General features: G+C 42.0%; 1 protein-coding gene across 1 annotated transcript in view; it reads left to right on the top strand.

Annotated features, from left to right (window-relative positions):
- Positions 1-21,370, top strand: part of LOC138066135 (uncharacterized) — a 96,402-nt gene that overhangs the window by 12,250 nt on the left and 62,782 nt on the right. Inside the window, exons 6-7 of the mRNA XM_068933747.1 lie at positions 6,490-6,577; positions 17,242-17,330. Coding sequence (XP_068789848.1) covers positions 6,490-6,577; positions 17,242-17,330 — 177 coding nt within the window. The remainder of the gene's footprint in view (positions 1-6,489; positions 6,578-17,241; positions 17,331-21,370) is intronic.

The following is a 21,370-nucleotide window of genomic DNA, read 5'->3' as shown; positions in this document are numbered from 1 at the left end:
GCCCCAGTGCGCGTCTCTGTCACTTTGGCACCAGTGGGATGGATTTGATCCTCCAGACATGGAATGAGAAACCTTTCTTAAGCTTCCAGTGTTTTCTTGTGGGGCCTCTTGATGACAATTTTCTGGAAGAGTCTTTTACAAAATAGCTCATAAGCTGATACAAAGGTGAGCTGGTGCTTTCTCCTTAAAGGATCCCATGCTGTAGAAATGTCTAGAGCGAGGTTCTGATGTGATTTGATTTTAACATATCACTTGATTTGGAGTAGTTATCTTTCATACAATCAAATTGCATTTATTTTGCCATAATTCTATGAATAATGGTAGAATTAATATCCATCAGATTAGTAGCTGCCCAGGCCAGTACTTAATCCACTTTTAATTTGGATGAGAGGATTTAAAAATCTCTGAGTACATTGTACATCAACGTCCTCTGGGCTTGGTCCCTTTTCAAGTATACCGATCAGTGCTATTGCAGCCCAGAAAGGTCACGGGTAGGGCAGCTCTTGTCTATTGGACAGCCCTGAGTTGGCATACGGAGGGGCTAAGCTTTAGCTGACCTAAAAGAGGGCAGACAAGGTGACGGAGAATGAATTAACACGTTGAAATAAGCCAAATTTAATCTGCAGCTGATATCGCTCTGAGGCAACCAGCCTTAGGATTTTGCCTGCAGCTCTGTCCAGATACCCACTGAAAGGTCTGTAAACGTAGGAGTTTCTTCATGGGGAAACAGCTCCAGGTACCTCATTCCTGGGTCAGTGGGAACCCAGCACAGCTGAAGGACTCCCCGACGAGGGGAGACCGGCTTTCCTGCCACTCTCTGGACTACCTCTTTCCCTGTTCGCTTCTTGAAAACAGCATTGTGTGTCTCCAAATCTAATCCTGCGCCATCCTTTTGGGTAGATGTCATTTGTAGCATTGCTGTTTAACGGAAGTACTGTGTTATTCGTCGGCTTTGAAGGCTCCAAAGCTGAAATTAGGTGTTTCACCATCAGGCAGGACAGACGTGTTCCCTGCCCATTGGTCCCAATGATAAGGTGGACAGAAAAAGGAAGCAGGAGGGTTACATGATACACGGCTATAATGGGTGCTTAGATTGGCTGTAAATGTGCGAGTGTATGTTTGTTTAGAGTTACCAAGATATGAATCAAAGAAACAAAAACAGCAGTGCATTAAGGCTTAGAGAGCCTCTTGGGAAGAAACAAATTAATATTTTTAAATGTAAATATTTTGACCCAGCCTATTAGTCATTTTCTTGTGCTACAGAGTGAGAGATCTGAGTTTGTGATGTGGTACCTCCTCTCCCATTTTCTACTGGGAACAGCACATCGTGCTTCATCCACCAGTACCTTGTCTGACTGATTAAGGAGTGATATTTTCCCAGTGACAAATATTGTCAAAAACTTGTACTTTTCACAAAACACATGCATCTTCAGCTTTTCTGTATTAAGCAACACAGCAGTAGTTCCTTGAGTTATCATGTTACCTCATTCAAAAAAAAAAAATTTTTTTTTCCAGATTTTCTGTTACTAGTGCATGACAGTCAGTGAGAGAATTCTTGATTTTTGGCTATCCTTTTAAGACCTTTACCAGTGTGCAAAATTACTGGAGACTTTATGAAGACATTTGCATTAGATCAGTAAGTTTCTTCTTCACTTTCTGTCTCCTTACTCCTTATAATTTCCAAGGTCTTATTTAGCTCAGATTTTTACACCCGAGTGATGTTTTAAAAAGATTAACAAATGATTAATAGATGTCAGGACACTACATGAACAAGCAGCATGTTACAGACTGTTAAAAACCATTGTCATTCAAAGATGTCGACGCAGTCCCCTGTAAATTTTTGAGGTACTGTATCATTTTGTAATAATTGATTTTTATGTTTCAACGTGTTCCTAAGCTGCTTACAAAATCTAAAACAATATTAAATATGGCCTATGTTTATAATGACACATTAAATTGTTAGAAATGATGATATTTGCAATAATTAGCTGTGATAACAGGTATACGTCGAGAGAAATGATTGCAACAGCTTTGCTTGTTCGGCTCTGGCTAGCTTTTCTCAGAGGGCTGTGAAAGCCGGAGGAATCATCCAGCATTTGTGCTGGGGTAGCACAGTATTAAAATATCATAGTTAAAGGAAGAGTGAGGTTACTGGTTCTGTCCCTCCTCCTGGCTTTCCGGATAGAATTGAGATTTAGTCCAATTTCCGTGAGAAAACTCCTGCTTCGTCCTTCCTCTGCATCTTACAAAGTGGATTACTACAACTCACTCTGGCTAGCACAGGCTTTGAAGCATGCTAGCCTGCTTACTTAGCACTGATAATTAAAAGAAGACTATTAAATTAGTATTTCAGTGACTGAAACTGGACTCTTTATGGCAGCAGTTCAGACTGTTGATAGTGTCACTCTGTGAGTCATGTTGCACGGACTGCATGCTATGGCAAGAGCTGGAAGTGCCTCGAAGACTGTTATTAGCTTCAACTTAAAAACTGGGGCTGTAAAAGAGGCACTGGTGGGGTGGGGTGGCCCCAATTGCTGGAATTTCCTTTTTCCATTAGTCTGAAAAAAACACTAGTGCATGATACAAAGCCTGTCTGCTTCCTCTGTTTCTGACTTACAGAACAGCTATTGTGAGGACTGTAAAGACTTTTCTTCTGAGGGAGTAGTCTAAAGAGGTCTATAATGTTTGTAGATTTACTTTTTTTTATATGTCCCCGGATATGCTGTAAAGAATACATTTTATAAATGCTAGAATAAATAATGGAACTGCAAACAAAAAAGCATTGCGTGTTGCAGCTGTGTGCTTTGCCAACCTTTGTCCTGAGTGAACCATTCAAGAGGAGATGAAGTAAAGACTCCTTTGCCTGACCTCACTTCAATTTACTTGTTTTTATAACTATATTTAGGCCAAACCTCCTTCGGAAAGATTAGATTCTTATGGATTTTATAGACAAAGAAAATAACAGTAAGAAGGAGAATAATATAGTAGCTATATTTGGCACTGTGATACTACCAAAAATTTCATCTATTTAATAACTTTGAGCTCTTTCTAGTTCCTGCATTTTCTGAAGTCTTTCTTGGGTGCCTATCAGTGTACGGAAAGAGGGTAAACTTCTATATTTATTGAGAAGCTCACTGTAGTATATAAGAATTTTTTTCCATTGTCTACTCCTGACTTGCTATTTGTTGATTACTTGTTATTAATTGATTAGGTGATTGACTAACAGCTGGTTCACTCTGCCTTTCTGTGTCCCTTTTTATCGCTCTATCAGATTTTTACTCTTTATTACTCTTTATCAGAGAAGCACAAAAATATTTATTTAATTATTTGCTTTGTGAAGATTAAATAAGAAGGCTAATGCAAGTAAGTCCTTCAGCTAAGAGGTTACTGAAGCACTCAGTGCATGTACTGGTGATGTGAAAATGAGATGGGAGACCCATATAACAAAAGATGAGGCAGCTGGAGACCAAGCTGGAACATAGGAGAAAAAAAGAAAGCAGCAAGGGAGTTTCAAAAGTGGCCTGCTACAAATCGTTATTGACCTGCAGGAAGTCAAACGTGTCATTTAACTCCTGCCACTATTTCAAATCAAATGAATTTTACTACAGCTCTGAAATCTCCCTCCCAGCTTCCCTCTCTCTTATACTGTCTCCCCAGAACATTTCCTGTCTTTGAGGTGGCATGGTGATTTCCTGCTGGAGGTATAAATCAAATGGCAGTCATCACGGCGATACCAGCAAAATTAACTCATATGTAAAGAACAAGACACACTACTGTGAAATGTATATATAGACATGTAACGTGCATTAGATTGTTATTTAAAAGGTTTTTGAAAAGTTCAATTTAAGCCCAAGCAGCTTGGCCGTGTTTACTGCCTTTTCTTTCTGATCTCAGGACTTAGCAAACATGAGCCTGCATTATTATCCTTATTATATAAATAGAAAGCCTGAGACATTAAAAGTGACTTCTTCCTGATCAGAGAGCATGGGGCATGGGAATGTTTCAGATCTCCAGCCCCTTGGCTCCTCTATCCCCTCCATTGCTTCGACATGTCTCCATAATTCCTTATTTAGCTCTATGCTAGAAGTGATCTATGGAGTCCTTTAATAAACCTAGAAGTCCTACCAACACTATTCCCAGCAGGTCTTTTCCTTGGCTTTTACAAGCAGCATCTGTCTATATCTATATCCAAAAGGACATGAGTTAACTGGAGGTTTTACAGTATCTGAAGGAGGTGCTAATAAAATTATACACAAAATAGAGTGGGTAGGATTACAACGACTGGCATAAATGTACAATAAGGCTTTGGGATAGGGGCAGCCAAACCATGCTTTGTGCTCATCTCATTGAATAACAGTATACGACAGAAAAAGGAGAGAAAAATTACTTTCTAAGTTTTTTCCCTTGGAGAATTAGGAAACTCCATGGGACTACCTGGGCCCATCACCTCTCTCAGCTGGTCACTAATCCTCAGGAAATGGCTTGAGCTTTATTTACTGGCATATAAATAGAGTAAAATAATCCTGTGCCAAGTGCCATCTTTCCCCACATCATCTGGAATAGCTTTACTGGGAAGGAGATGGGCTATGTTACTGCCATCTGCAAATGGATGCCACTGAAGGAAGTGTTCGCATTTGCATTTTAGGTCAGACGCAAGGCACAGAGTGAGCGCCGTGGCTTACGGTGGTGTGTGTGATGATGATAGTACAGGATGGGGAGCGTTAACTGACGCAGACCTGAGGAAGTTTGGGCTGTTGGTCTAGTCTTTTTGAAGCCTGTATTTGTTTTCTAGTCCAGCTGATTCTCTTTTGAAGAGTGTTTCATTTTCTAGGCAAACTTTACATTGTTACATTTTTTCTTTACCTTTAGGTAGTGAATGGTAATAAATCAAATGAATTAAAGTTGTCTCACAAATGAGGAAAAAAATTACCCATCTGATAGGAATCGTATCTACAGATCATCAACTGGCAGATGCCAAAAGGAATTCAGACTTTTAAACTAGGGGCCTGAACAGCAGTGTTAGTGGGGACATGACCAACAGCAGCTGAGAATCCACAAGTCCAGGCTCGCCAGTAGTATTCTGTGTGTCAGCAACACCACACACAGCACTGGCATTCGGTACATTTTTTGGCTCCAGTCCTGCAAATTCTTAGGCCCGTACTTAAGACGCATGAGGGGAGGAAAGTTAGCAAAGCTCAGCACATGCATGAAACTTGACAGAACAGCAGTATATTTTTGCCCAGAAACAGGCATTCTAGCACAGATTTTTGCACAACAAGAAGTTGCAGCGTTAAATGGAATTGCGTTAATAAACACAGATAACCGCATCATCCAGAGCCTGGCTGATGGAAAAGCATCTCAGAACATACACAGCCAAGCGAAATTTTGCTGCAATTAGTTGGATTTGATTAAATTTGTGATTTAGCAACTGAAGGAAAAGAAACAGACCAAAGAGAGTGAGTAAATTTCTTGCTAACCTGGAGCTTTAAATAATAGCTATGGATGCGAAAAACCAGGTTCCCCAGTAGATTTGATGGGGAAAGGTGTTGCTCTGAATACAGGAGGGCAGGCATAACGACCCAGTTTCTCACAACCTTCCTCCTCACCCTGACAACCTTCATTTCTAGAAGAGAAGATGAAAATTTTGACCCCCCCAAATGGATGTTTTGACACCATCACATTTGACACCATCACATTTCCATAACAACGTCAAAAACTTTTAATTTTTGTTCCTGTGAAAAGTGAAAACCAATTTCAAGGCCTTGAAAGCTACTGGGAAACGGAACTGCCAACCTCTGGCCAGGTTTAGATTATGATCTGGGAACTCAGACAGGGGCACACGGCCACGGACACCATCCACGGCCTTCCTCAGCCCAAGTTATGATCCACTCACAAGCACAGAATCTTGACTAAAATCTTTTACAAGCAAACCTTGAAAAATCTTTGCATCAGTAAAACAAGCAGTTGCTGTATGTCATCTTACTTAAACTGTATGTGACACAGGGAGGCTTAAATGTGGCATAGATGTAGCATTAAATAAATGCTGAAGTAGTTTTATACTAAGTGGCTTGTCTTAAAGGATACAAGTTGGGCTTGCTTTCCACTTCTCCTATCTGTACCATCAAACAATGTTCCTTACTGGAAACATGATTTGTTTCACACCGGTGACTTCAGTAATTTTTATGCCACTTTGAATAAAAATTTGAAAAAAGGCTATGGAATTTCCCCTGAAAACACCAAGCATTGTAAGAAAGTCCACAATATTTTGCAAACATTTTGGCTGCAACTTAAAGGCTGTTCACAGACCACTAAAATGTTTCATTTGAAATGTCTCTGTAAGTTCTGCTTTGCATAATTTTCAGTCATAGGTAACTCCTGTGAAGTAATAGCAGTGACAACTGGCAACATCTGCTAGCTCATCTGTTTTTTAGTCAGTTTTGCAGTTGCACATCACAGAAGTCGTATTTAAGTTAAGCTGTTGTGTTTCAGGGAGTCTTGCTGTCTTTCCAAAAAGTAGCAGTTTCGCCGAAATGCCAACAGGGAATCCTTGTTACGTGCACAGCTCCTGATGGCTCAGGTATCAAGTTCTCAACGTTAGTATATTTACTTCCTGGAAATCTTGGAAAATTTCAACACGCAGACTTTGTTTATGTTGAATTGATTTACAGTACCTCAACAAATGAGGGAAAAAAAAGGAATAAAATGAGGCACTACTGCAGCTCATTCTCACATGCATATGCATTAAGTCAAGTACATATGCATGCACATACATGCGTGAGGCAGCCAGCCATAGTTTCTTAGCATTCATATAATATTTTAACCTGATTTAGACTGCCTATATGTAGGCAATTTTTTAAATTATTCTAAGATAACGTAACTTGCAGATGACAAACTTTGCTTTTCTTTCTCTCTTGGTTTCTCATATGTCCTGGTGAACAAAAAATGAAAACACATACATAGGGGCTGCTCGTGGAGGATCTGCAGGCTGGGGGCAGGTCTGCTCCGGCATGAGCGTAGCTGGTGGGCACCGACCAGCTCGCCACGATGCCCCATCGCTTTGGCTGCAGGGCAATTCCCACCATCTCAGCCAGCAGCCCCAAACCAAGGTCCTCAAACAGACACGAGGTCACACTGCTAATTTAGACCCTTTCCCACATCCGTTTGACAGCGTTATGAGGCAAAGCACCTGCAGCCAGCACTGCGTGTTTCAAATCCCTGCTTCATTATCTGTCTTTCCTGTCTGGCTGCTTTAATCGTTGGCTAATAACTTCCAGGGATCACCTTGTTACAATCAACCAACCGGCCAGGCAGCGTACTGCTGACACCCAGCTGCTTCTGGACCTAAGGATGGCAGCATCCGTGCTGCCTTTCAGGCCGTGGGACTGCTCCCTGCAGGAGCCGCTTGCTTTCTGCCCCGTAAATTTGCAAGGAAAGGAAGACGTCCTCTGTCCCTCTCTATGCTAGGTGGGAGCCCTTTAGTGGCATTGACCTGCTGATATGCTACCAGTAAAACACACCTAGAATCAGTTATACTGGCAAAGATAGGACGTGCTGCTGCTTTTCTTTTTTCTCCCTTTTTTTTTTTTAAACATTATGCGCAATACCAGCCCATACAGCAAAATAAGCTGAGAGCACGTTTTTTGTGTTTGTTTTCCTTAATTGCTCTATAGCAGCTCCCTGTCCATTATGAAAAGTACCATTATCCTCTCTTCACAGTTAGGAATTTACTGCACACAGATTTAGAGAGGAATCCAGGCAACGCTGAAATCCACAGATGAACTCCCGGACCTGACCTTGGCAGGACTGGGTTTTCATTTAAAATGACTTGTGTGACGTATCACACAGAAAGGCTGTGGTGTATTATGGAATTAAACACTGTCTTCAGGAAAACAGCCTGTTAAAAACATTTGTTTATCTTTTTTGGAAAAAATGCATGCTTTGTGGAAATAAAAAATTTTGAGGGTCCGTGTTAATTCTGATTGTAATTTGTCAATCTATTTCTTCTAGAACAAGTCAGAATAAAAGTGGGCATTTTGTTCCATTTTGCTATGAGATTGCTATTTTTTGAATCTCTTTCTCTGCAATCTATGCCTTGTTGCTATATTCAGAAACCCCTGAACTTCCCCTTGTTTTTCTGCATGAATATAATGAAAATTGAGTTGAAAATGGCAGAACAAAAGATTTCTTTGTAGATTTTTCAACATGAAATATTTAATTTCACTACATCCAAACCGATGTTTATTCTGACTTTCTGTGCCACAGAAAATTCTCAGCATGTACGCTCTCCTCTCCTTTTGGATGCAACAAAATTCCCAGTCATCTCTTCTTCGCCTTCTTCCCCAAAAAGCAGAATTTCAGTTTTTCAGCCAGCTCTGGTAATGCAACCCTATCTAGTGTCCACAAACCATCTTCCCTTCCTTGCGGCCCCGTGGTCAGACACACACAGAAGATCCCCTTTCACTTCCATCTGGTTGCTGGCTGGCTCTGGACTCTCCTCTCTGCTATGCTCGTCTAAGCTGTCCAGCCGGTGCTCACTATTGGGAATGATACGCGAACCAAATAATGCGACAGGGACTTGGGTTAGATCGGTTTGGGCAGCAGCTCGCCTCGCCCCTGAAGGCTGATGGAAGAGGCACAGCAGACTGGGCTTCTGGATGAAGAAGTCTAAGGTTATTCCCTCGGGGATAAACTAGGGCTAACAACCGATGCCGTATTAGTGCGTGCCAGTCACTTGCGGCTGCAAGAGCTCCATCGCAGGGAGCCCGTGCGGGATTCAAGTGGCTGACCTGGAGGTGAAAATCTCTCTATCCCGTTATAGGCCCCTTGAGACATCCTTGCCCCCTTTACTTCGTTTTCTGTGCTCCCTTTCATTTATTTTCATCTCTCCTTTTAATCTTCTTAGCACGTCATGTGTGCCCATCAGAGAGATGTTTTCTACGCAATTGTTACACAGTTTGTTCCCCTCTACATTTGGATATTAGTACTGCTTTTTTGGCTGTTTGTCAAACATTTCTGTTTCAGTAAAGTTTATCTTTCATGGTTTAATATAATCACATTAACAGGGCAGACATTAAGCTGGAAAGCTGTGAGAAACGGGTGCTGAGAGCGGGTAGAGAGAGACAGACCAGCTCTGTGGAAATGGCTCAGGTCTTTTTTTGCAAGGAAAAGAGTTACTAGTGGCAGATGATGATAGCTGGATTAGTTTCCACACAAAGGCTGAGAAATAAATAATCTAAGATAAGGATGAGAGATAGCTCTACTACAGTTCGGCTGCAAATGTTCCACAGAAATGGGCGGGAAATTGTGCTTCACAGGTAAATGGGGAAAAAAAAATCTCAGGGCTCTGTTACAAGAATGCACAGCAGCTGGGATGAATAAACCCTGTCAGTATAAAAAGCCTTACTCATTAGGAAAGAATGAAATTCAGCTTCGTAGGGCAGGCCCATTTGCAAGTTTTCAGGGCCACTGGTGGCCCTCAGTGAGGCCATCTTGCTGCTGATGGCTTTGAACAGAGTGACCCTTTGGAAAGCAAGGGGCCCCTGAGGTGGTGGAAACCCTAGTGTTGGGGTGCAGGAGGGCTGAGACTGTTGTGCTGCCCTATAGTTTCAACTAACTGACCCTTTTGCTCAATTTTGAGGCCTGAAGGGGTGAATTTCATTCAAGGTGAGGAATGTTAGCTATGACTTCTTTCATATCAGTCTGTCTGCACCTCTTTAAGTTCGTATGTAAACTTCAGATCTTAAATAAACAGCAGTGCATCCCTCTGTCATAGCAAATCATATATCTGAATACATACAGCTTTTTTCTTTCTGAGCTGCAACTGGAATGCATGACACATTATAAATGTAAAAGAAGAGCTGCCCTTAAACACCTCCTATCTTTGGTGAGATTCCAGCTGTTTTCTTCTCGGACAGCAAGACTTGCACATGGGACCACTGTTCTCCAGCTACCTACTTATTTGTATCCCTCACGCTAGGAACGAACTTTGCAGGACCCGGCCACTGCTTCATGATGCTTTGAGAGGCAGCTCTGTGCTTCAGCATTTCTCTCCAAATATTTTGTCAAGGCATAAGCCAGTAGATGCGATATTGCTGCTGTTTTAATTCCTCAGCTGGAGAAGGAAAAAAAAGTAACCTGAAAAATGAGTGAATAATTTCATATGACTTATTACCTGTGCTTTTTAATTGCTCTTGCAAGAAATGGTGATGCAAAAACTGTTGAATTCCTGGTAAAAGTTGATATTACAGGGGAAAAAAAGGACACTGATTTTTACACACATCTGATATAATTCCTAATTATTAGCTAACGGCTTTTTGGCAAATCTTCTGCTCCACCAAATTTTGCGTAGTAGCCAAACTGGTCAAATTGGGGAACTCAATTTCAGTGCATTTTAGCCAAGTGTCTCTTCTGATGTGGAAAATAAGCCAGCTCTGATATTTTCTGATTCTATACAACTGACATGACAGAGGGCCATATTTTTTGGCCTGATGTTGCTCCATGGTGGCTCCAAATGTGGCCCTGTGCCATTGCTGCTGTGGGAGATACCTAGCGTTAGCAGCAGTGTGTTGCACCCCCTTGCAGACTGTAGCCAAGTAAGCTGTCTTCAGGTAACTCCTAGACTGCTCTTCTGTCATCTCTCCCTAATTTCCATTTGTTTGTGATGCAGGAGGTGCTCCAGCTGGGAAATGACTTTGGTGGGGCCATTGGGGAATGAGTTGGAGAGGGATGAGCAGGTAATAGACACAGGAGGCTGGTGTTAGCCGGGGGCTGGCAGGAGCTGGGCATGAGGCCCTTGGGCACCAGGAATGGGAAGGTGTGGGAAAGTATCTGAAAAGAGAGGAAAAATATGAAATGCTAGAGGAAAGTGGGGCTGAGAAAGAGATGGAGGGAGGGGAAGGACCGTAACTGGGAGCTGCGTCCCCATCCCAGGCAGCTCAAAGCTGACAGCAGCGGCACGTCAGAACTCAAATACAGAGTTTTGTATTATCATCTCATGCAAACATCCTATCCTGTCTAGAAAATGTGTTTTACCCTTATTAAGAGATTACTATTTCTGTGTTAAATAATACCTTGCCCTGGCTGCTAGCACCAAGGATGTCAAAGGACAAATATGCCTCTAGGTATGGCAAAAATCAGGATAGTAAAGAAGGTAAGGAAATATTAAGTGGCCCAGTTCTCCTGCATCCTTTCCAAGTGGGAAAGCTTGTTTTGCCCTTGGCCTCAGTCTCTGAAATTGAGATGAAAAATCTTAGGATATGAATCTGAAAAATCTTTTCCAGGCTTTCTTACTAATCTGATTTTCTTTTTTTTTTTAATATGGCCAGCATTAAAAAGGCTGATAATGAAAGCTATGCTTTCACCAAGCTGATGAAATAAAAAGTAAGAAGAAGCATGTTAATATAGACACAGGAGCTCTGACTTGAATATCCCCTCAATCACTGGTGTCTAGCAAGTCTGAGTTCTTTCTGGGTGTTAAGTGTAAACCCCAAATGTTGTGGGTTGTGGGAACAAAAGCCTTTTATCATAGATTTAACTACCAAGCCCAGAAAGAGATATTTTGGCTTTGATAGGAAGATAATAGACAGCACTTTAGTTGAAAGTGGTTGTTCCATAGCTGTGAAGGCGTATGCAAAAACTTTTTTTTTTTTAAGTTAGGAAGCATAATGGATTAGCATAATGGATGTTGTTATTTTTATAACATGCATTTAGATGAGCAGTGAAGAAAGTACTTAATAACTTCAGGTCATTCCCAATGAGGAAAGCACTTAGGCATATAACATAACTTTATGTAGGCATTTAAATGCTTTAGAGACCTGAGCTGTTTTTTCTGAATCAAACTGTCAATATTTAGTAGCAAATTGTGTAAAAAGCCACTTTTGTATACATGCAGTTTAAGTTCTCTAAAACCCAATGTGAACTAGAAATACTTCTGTGACTTTTGCATTAATTGTGTGATACTATCAGCTTGGAAAAAGAATGTATTTAAACGGTCCCCCATAGTGTATTATTAGCTTTTGAGCCCAGAAAAGATTATGGCCAATAAATAAAATAGGACAGTCTGATGTACTTATCCTTACACGAACAAATGCAAAACCAATCTCAAAAACAAATACATTTTTAAACCCTTGTCTTTGGAAGTTTTGGTTGATTGTCTGGTTAGTCATTTGAAAATGTGTTAAAATAGGTTTCTGTCCAGATCCTTAATGTACCTTTGTGCAGCTTGAAAAAAAATACTGAGTGCAGCAGTACGATTTACAATAATCAAGGACCACTTTGGCACTTTAGAAACACCAGTCCCCTCCCTCTTCAACAGTCTGTCTTAAGTAATATGCTATGAAGTGTTATTTGTAATGTGAGTCAGGTCCTCGTTTTTTTTTTTTTTAGATGTTTGCAACTTTCACTCCATTTGTCAAGGAAAAACATTCTTGTAAAATCATGCCCTTTGACAGATGCTGGGCCTGATTCTGTCATGTTCCTTGAGTCAGGCAGAATAATAGCTGTCGTGGTCCTTTCCTGAAGAATACGAACATCAATATCGGCACTGGCTGCTCCGAAGGAAACTGGAGAACTGAGAGCATATGAGGCTGTCTAAGCAAAATGTATGGATTTGATGATATTTACAAAGCAGAGAGCTTAAACCGTCCTATAAAACCGTCAGTTTGGGGAATTGGCCCAGGCTTTCTCGTTCCCCCAAGTTATTTTTCCATGTTGGAATGCATGCACAAGAATCAGCCTTTTAAATCTCTTTGAAAAGGGGAAATATTGGGTACGCTGCTGAGCCACTCTGTACCTTTCGATTCCAAAAAAGAACATATTTAACCTAAATAAAGAAGCAGATCATCTTGCGTGTTCATGTGGCATTGAGCATGGTGGAGTCACCACGCTCAGAATAAGGCCATAGCAATGCAAACTACATCCAATGTAGAGGCAGTGAGTGAAGTTGTTTAATACTTTGCATGTGTGCTCATGTATTTACCACAAAACATATGGCCTGATTCTTCCCTCTTGCCCGTATAAGTAAGAGACACCTCTGCCATGGTAAACAGAATGAAACCAGAGGAAGTGAGGAAACAAACTGGCCTATTTATAATTGTTTTGCTGCTAACAGGCTCTTTCAATAACTTGCCCAGATTAGACTTAATCTTGTGTACTCTCTGGAAAAGTAGCTCTGATTCCTGAATCTATAATTTTGTCTCTTGCCTGAAGATGTTCGTATAATGCAATCTGTATTTATAACTGGATTCTATACATCCTATTACATGGACACTAACTAAAATATTAGTTATTTTGACCTCTGTGTGATTACTGTGCAAAGGAGTAGGGGAGAGGTGAGGGAAGAGAAGCTTTTTTCAAGAGCTCAAAATCAAAATCTTTGTGATTTTTCCAGAGAAAAGTTTTTTTTTTTAAATTTTGTTTCTCTCCAGTCACTATAACTTTCAATTCATTGCCAACGTCCTTTTATAACAGTAAATGTAACAGTAAATGATCTTTCCTTGTGATTTTTTACTTTTTTTTTTTTTTTGGTCTTCCCACAGGCTTCCTCTTTATCAATAGATAGAAAAGAAATTCTGGCACACTAAAAAGCCGTGCAAACCCGAGATGCCTGCAGGTACTTTGCAAAGCTGTAGTCTGCCCAGGCAAAGAACCCACCTGTCTGGCCTCACTTTGTGGGGGGGGTTAGGAGGGGAGCACGTTGCATAGTGACCCTTTCTATAGAGAATTTAATCATTACTGTTGGGGGACGTGTCAATATTTACCACAGAGCACTATCTGTGCCTGGGAATAAGGCAGAGGAGCCAGTTTGAGGTGCACGAGGCTGAGAGCCAGGACATCAGCTCCGTCCTCCTGGCTGAGTCTCTGTCTGACCTGCTGCATAACCTTGCTGAAACCCCGGGGCTTTCTCTGCTTCACTGTTTCCCCTTCCCACCTTTGGTTTGTCTTGTCTAATTATAGCGTGAGCTCTTTAGGGTAAAGACTATCTGTCGCTGTGTGCCCAGCACAGTGGGGCTCTGATGTGGGTTAGGGCCCTCAGGCACTACCGCAGTAGAAGTCATTAATGTGTCAAGAAAAAGATTGTTAAGGCATGCAATAAGGACGGAGAATGAAGAGAAAACCCAAAATTCCCAAATGTTTACAAGGCTGAACTTGGAGCAAACTTTTCTTTGAAATCTAAAACACTGGCCTCACTCATTGATGTTGCTTCTTTCTCCCGACCAAAGAACAGTAGTTCCAGCCAGCCCTTCCGCTTTCCCTCTTCTCCTCCATCCTTACCCACTGACAATGCTCCAGGAAGGGATGGGATTTGAGCTTGCAGAGGCAGAGTCCCATCTCCAGCAAAGGAACTGGGCAGCTCGTTTTTTCATTGTAACCAACTGGCCCATTAAGCTGCTTCATTGACGCTCAGTGACTTCCACACTGGGTACAGCCCTTTAACTATTTGATGACAAATAAAATAAGACTACAGGTAAAATTTACAATGACGCTTCACAAAAACCTTTACAATGACAATATCCTTTGTATTGCAGCCAAGGCAGACACCTCCCTGACCAGACTGCGGGGATGGGGAAGGGGCTGCATTGCAATGATTGCATTACGTGCTGCATAAGCACACACTCGTCTGCCCATACTCATGAGGGATCTAATGTTCCCTTATTCCCCCATCCCTGTACTGCCGGCTAATCTGCGGCTGCCCTCTAATTTCCTGGCAAGCCCTCTAATGTGCAGGCTAATAACGTTTGTAGCAATCCTGGGAGACGTCAGTGTGCAGGCTAGCTGTGGGGTTATAGGGTCCACAGGAGGATTAATTAGGGGAATCATGACATCTGGAAAGGTGGGAGCTTTGGAAAAGCCCTTCATCCAGGTGTTATGAGCAGGAGTTCAGATAAGTGCCCAAATATTTCTGTGAGGAACTAAAATGCAATCTCTAATTGAAGTTCAGCCGCTACTAAGTCCTCTTGATAATTTCTCTTCCTTTCTTCCTCAGACTATCTCTTTTGTTATTATTTCCAGCTATAACTTAATGAAAACACATTTGAAAGTTGAATGATGAATTTCTCAGGGACTCTGACCCTTAGGGGCAGCTATGGAGATACAGCAGAAGGTGCTGAGTATACAAACTCCTGTTAGTTAGAGCAGAGTGAATGGTTCATAGGAAATAATTTATTCAATTAATTTAGCCTCTTTTTCTTTTGCAAATTATCTATGAAAAGTTTACGATTTTATTGAATTCAGCTGCAAGTCAGTGAATGATTTCTCTGCCTGTAGCTGACCCCCGCAGTTTGAAATGTAAGCTCCGGTTTCCAGTTCTTCAGTGGACAGAGGTACTGAACTTAACATATTCTGCCTTGATTAAATGACTGACCTTTAACATTGTTTTTCTCAAGGTTCATATTCATTCTTAGAAATGTAGAGGTCACTTTCCATGCATATTATTAACTACCACATAGAAAGAGTTTTGCTAGTGAACTCATTTGCTAGCGTCTGGAAAGTCTGTCCAGCACTTCCCCTCCTCTGTCCGATATGATGTGTCCCCTTGGCCTGCTCAGGGAATATCCAATTTTTTCTCCTTCGCCAGACTGGTGCAGAGTAACTTGCTTGTGCTTATTTCCCCATTGAGGCAGCCACTTCAGAATATCAATTGTCTGATCAAAGCAGCCATGACGCATAGTTGTTAAAGTCAAAGTCATAAAATTCATTGCCAATAGTCTGATGCCTACTTGCTGAAGTCCTTGTGAGCAAGGTGGATGTTTAATCACTGAGAAGCATTCCTGATGCTTACCGTTTTCCCGCGGTAAAGATTACAGAATAATCTGTAATCAGATTCAGTGTATCAGCACAAAATCACAAGTAGTACGTAAATTCCCCCCTCCAAAAACCAGCAAACAGCCATGCCCTCTGGCTTTCAAGCATTTCCCTTTCTGTCTGACCTCCACCACCAGGATAAAGAAAATTCAGGCAGCTCTTAGACATGGGCAACTGGCTTCACACACACATTTGCCCAGGTTTACACCAGGGTCACTGTATTCAGTGGATTCTGCTGTCCTGGAAAAAAGAGTGACACATGACGAGCCCAACCTACTGCGGGCAGACTTTTGTTAAGATGCATTCAAGCGCGTAGGTTGTTGCTCTACACTCAAGGTAGCATAGAGAAGGCCGCTCAGTTTCTGTAGCAGCTTTTCTCGCTCCATTATCAAACATCGCTTTGAAAGAGCAATGGTACTGCACGAAAGTGAATGCACAGCAGTATTCTTGTAGCAGGTGCGTAATATTTCAGTAATAGGTTTCTGGAATGTTTATTCACTTGCCAAATTCATTTATCAGGTATTGAATTCAAAGGATTTCCCAACAGGATATATACAGAGATTAGTGAGCCAGGCAAATGTGCTTTGAACAACTGCATCCTTTCATCAGGCAGTCATTTGTATAATTCCAGCATCAACATGTTTGCTGCTGGAATGGGTCAGCTGGAAACTGCATTAACCATTTTTCCAGCGGTCATATGTATCTATCCATTTAGAGCCTACAAGGGCAAATTTTGGCCTGTGACCTGTTAGCCAAGGCACACATGCTCATCCTTGCCTGTACATCTGCAGTTTCATTTAGCTCCTTGTTGCCCGATGTAACATTTCTTTCCTGAAAATAACTGCATTATCAAAATTCAAAAATGTGCTGCAAGACTTTGTCAGTGCAGGTTGGCAATACTTTGTTTTGAAACATATTTGAAGAAAAATTGTCTTGAAGATGCAAGAACATTTTATTTCAAAGTATTTTAGAATGAAGTACTCCCAGTTTTCATTTTCTTGTCCTTTAGAAGATATTTTTATTTTGTTTTTAAAGTTGAAAGTAAAATGAAACATTATTTTATCAAAAGAAGTTTTCTATTTGATTTCAGCTTTGTCCCCCAGAAACTCTTCTGAGAAGAAACTTTGAATGGGTTTTTCATTCTGATTCAGACAGAAATTAATGTTGAAATAACAGGAATTTCCATGATTTGAAAGGTTCATTCATCTTTACATGTCATCCAACCCATATATTGGAACCCTTGTTTTCTTAGCAAATTTTTCAAGGAATAGCAAAGATTTTGTTAGTGCTGTTCTATTAACTAAATAGCTTGTTACTTTCCTATCTGTCAGCCTATAGAATTTGCTGGTCTTAAAGACTTCAGTTACTAATCATGGAAAAACTGATCGCTTTGGTTTCTTAAATGACTGGTTATATCTTAATAAAATCTTCTCTTTTCAGAAGGATCACCTGTCCAGTCTCTGAAAATCATGGTCCATTCGAGATACTTGAAATGGGGAACGCTCATTCTTTCATTGCTTTTTGAAGATGTAGGTTGCCATACATAAGGTACCAAGCTTAAATCCAGTAATAACCTAACTGTTTTTCCTCACCTTGGGCTATAGAAGTACAAACAAAAACCACTGATTTAAGGAATAGTTCCTGATTTTTCAACCTTCTGTTTGCTTTTCTGTCATCTTTCTTGAGCCCCTTAAACTCTGGAGGGCTGAACAACCATTTAATAAATGGGGTTTGGTGTACAGCAGGGCTTTCCTGCCTTATGAAATCAAATCTCATGTAACCCTGTCCCCTTCTGCGTGAGGAGAACCAGGTCCACAAAGTCTGGCAGGACAAAGAAGGGTTTTGCAGGAAACAGCGAGTAAAAGAATAAGGAGGGTGGAAGCATGTTCCCCTCTTTGGAAGGTGGCCTAAAATGCTTTTATTTTTATTTCTGTTTTTGTTGGACATATTTTGTTATGATTTGGAGAGTGCAATATTTTACTTTCAGAACAACAGTATCCCCCCGGGTGACCTGCTTCCCTTCTCTGCATGGTTTGGGGGTCCCTAACTGTTCGTTCAGATTATTGCGCGAAGATTATTGACTGAAGCAGTTCCTAAATGGAGGGGGGATGACTTAAAGATGATAAGCTGAATCACTTTCTGGTGTTTATTATGGCAACCTTAAGTGCAGATGTCTCAAGCTGTAAAACTCAGGCTGAGCTTTGAAGGCTCCAGAAGTGATGAGGCATAACACGGGTCTGCAGCATGCACTTGGCCAGCTTTGAGGACACGTACCAGCTGTGTGTTTCACATCTGGATTCAAGCCTGCATTTCCAGAAACGAGCCCCCCTCAAAGTTCAGGGATGCTCGGCTGCTGGTGAGCTCTGCTCATGCTTATCTGGAGCAGCGTGAGCAAGGGATTAGAGTGCTCTGCGTGTTTTACCTTGGTGGTCGTGCAAACAAGCAGGACTTCACCGCCATCTCGCGTCTGCCCGGAGGACAGCCCACGCGGGGCGGATCATGCAGAGGTTGGCCTGGCTTCCCCCAGCTCAGCATCGCTGGAGCCCCAGGACGTCTCAGAGGAGAGCGGGGCACATGCCAAATCCCATAGCTGGTTGGGACAGGTCGGTCAGGCGGCTTGCTTGGCCACCATCGTGCAGGCCAGCTCCTGCCCAAGGGTGCCAGAGGGGAAACGGCTCCATGCAGGAGCTTGCAGCAGAGAAGGCTAAAGAAAAGCCAGAGCAAACTGCTGCTTTCTGTCAGCAAGAGTTTAAAAGCAACTTGCCATCTGACAAAAGCAGCAGCTGCGAGTATATATATGTGTATGTATATATACACATATATGTGTGTGTATTTTATGACAGCAATATTTTAATCAAGTTGGGCTGAGCGTGAAAGCATGAGCAGGAGGAAGAACTGAGGAGGGAGGAGGAGGAGGGGAGGGAGAGTTGGCTGCTGGCATGTGCCCAAGCTGGGGGACGCACTCCGCCAGGGAGGACACTTATCCTGCACCAAATGGTCTGGCTTCTCGCCTGCCCCAGCCACGTTGTCCTGCTTCAGCCTCGTGCCCAAGACAGCAACTGTCACTCTGATAGAGAGGAAGAAGAAGGAAAAATGGAAGAAAAAAAAAACCCAACCCAAACTGTAATGACCTTGCTGTCAAGCCCAGGTGGAGCAGGAGTGTTGTTGGAGAATGAGCTGTGGTGCGAAGGCAGCAAGCCAGCTGCTCACTCTCCAGAGTAAATCACAGCTGCGCCGAGGGCCTCTGGGTGTAGAGTTGGCAGAGTGCCACAGAAATGGTTCAAAACGTGTGGCATTTAACAGAGCACCCAAACTCTTACAGTCTAGCTATGAGTGAATCAAGATGAGGGTGGGAAATTTCCAGGCAGAAGAAACGTAGTCATTCACTTCTAGAGAAGAGAACTTCATAGCTGGAAATGTTTTGGTAGTGCTGTCATTTGTATCTGTAAGCTTTCTTATGATAGGCAGTTTACCAAAATTTCCCCCCATCTTAGATCAAATATCGTGGCCTACTAAGGCCAGGACTTTTGCCACATCCTTCCTTGTGAACTTCATCTTTTGGAGCAGGCTGTTAGCTTCATCTTGAAATTGTTCTGGAAAATCAAGTGATTCCTCCCTCCCCCCACTTGGAGTTTGCATGCAGGATCTGACAGATCCGTGTCATTACCCAGTCCGCAAAAAATCTCCTATTATTAGCAACACAACTGACGTTTCCAGGCGACGCTGCAAAACACCCTTGGACACCTCCAGCACCAGTGAATCAGCCGGGCACTGTCGGTGCAGAGCAAAATTGTCCTACCTCAGCTGCTACAGAAGAGGGGCAAGGAAAGGCAAATGGCAGGGAAAGGTTTTCTCAGCTTCCTTTACTTGTGTTTGGAGGCAGTGGAGCTGGCTGCTGCCTCGCCAAAGCTGGCGCAGAGGAGAGCAGAAGAGGCACTGCCTGGCCCCGTAAGCACTGTCCTAGGGATAGGAGAGCACAAGAGCTGTTCAGAGCATGCTGGTAGCAGTGGCTGATCCGTTCGTGCGTGGTTTCCAAAGCAAAGAGACCACTGCAAAGCATATCTTGAAAGCTAAAAGCTGCATATGTCTTCACTTTTGAGTCCTGGCTGCTGATCTCATAGCTCACACTCAAATCGTGTTTTCAGGCTGTTCTCTGAAACCACTTATCTACTTCAAAAATATTTTTAATGGAACCTGAGATTCTCCAGTAGCTTGAGCTTTGAGGAAAAACACCAAATATAACAAGACTCAGGTCACGATAACACATTATTCCGGGATATTTGAAGATGAAAGACGATATCTAAGGTCATGTGAACGAAAGGGCTTGAGGTGAGGAGGCCTCAGGGTCATTTCATTTAGTTTATATAGGCTTATCATATAAAAAACAAAAGCATCTAGGAACCTATAATGTGACTTTAAATCTATAAAAGCCATAAATCAAGAATTCACTTGAAAACAAATAGATAAACAGTTGTTTTTAAAATACACTTTAGGGAGATGCGAAGCCACAGCTGCTCTTACTACAGCCTACACCCAAGGTATGGGTCTTTCCTTGGACTAGCCCACTGCACAAGGATTATATCAAAAGCCTTGCAAAAAAAACCCTCAGCAGCTCCCTCTCCCACACCGGCAGGTCCTGCTCTCTCTATCCACTTCAGTTGCTGAGTGGCAGAAAGAGAGGTTGGGGGCGGGGGGGGGAGAGAGGGAGTTATAGCAAATGCCTTCCAGCTGGTAGGAAATTTCATATGCTCCAAATGGACGGTAGGGCTGCTTAAATAAACTGTGTATTTATCTAACATATCCTCAGGGAATTATAAGTGACACTGCTGTACCTCAGTGAAAAGGCAGAAGAAGTTGAAAAAGTAAATAGAAAAGCCTAGTGGATATATTATAAAAGCTTAAGCTATTTATACTTTCTTGCTATAAATCCACTGATATTTCACTGAAGGTGAAATGCATATGATAAACATTTGATATGCATATCATATCTGTTGTTGTTCAAGAGCCAGCTTTACTCCTAGTATTATATCAGACAAAAAAAAAAGTGGGGAAAAGTAATATCTGTGTTTATGCCACTTGTTTGGGCTGTAAGTTTAAAGAATCATGAAAGACTGTGTTTTCAGGGGTCTATTTTCTCCCTATCTTTCTACTTTTAGCAGTATTATCTGTGTCAGTTCTGTTGTTCATCTATCTCTGGCAGAAAACTTCTTACGAACATCAAAAGTAAAGCTGCTTCAGTTTTACCTGGATGTTTTAGCTCTTGAACAAAAGCTTCTTTCTCTCATATGTGTTAATAAAAAAAAAAAATTCACAGAGGCCCTGGGGCTTTTAATAACTGTTCTGATAGTGGAATAGGTGGAAGACTTTAACAAAACAGCGGACTGCTCTGGGATGAATCTTTTTCTGGGAAAGTGATGTTGAAAGCTCACCTAGTAGTCCTCTCTGTCCACACGCACAGAAAAAGCCTTTGGTGCCAGAGCAAGCAGGCACTGTGCAGGCTGAAGCGTGGGAATCCTCTTGGCCAGTGGCCTCCTTAGAGCCACCTCTGTCACCAAAGGTAGAGGCCAAG

Source organism: Struthio camelus, chromosome 2, assembly GCF_040807025.1.
Source record: "Struthio camelus isolate bStrCam1 chromosome 2, bStrCam1.hap1, whole genome shotgun sequence".
Taxonomy (NCBI): Eukaryota; Metazoa; Chordata; class Aves; order Struthioniformes; family Struthionidae; genus Struthio; species Struthio camelus.
This window is presented reverse-complemented; position numbering and strand designations above follow the sequence as displayed.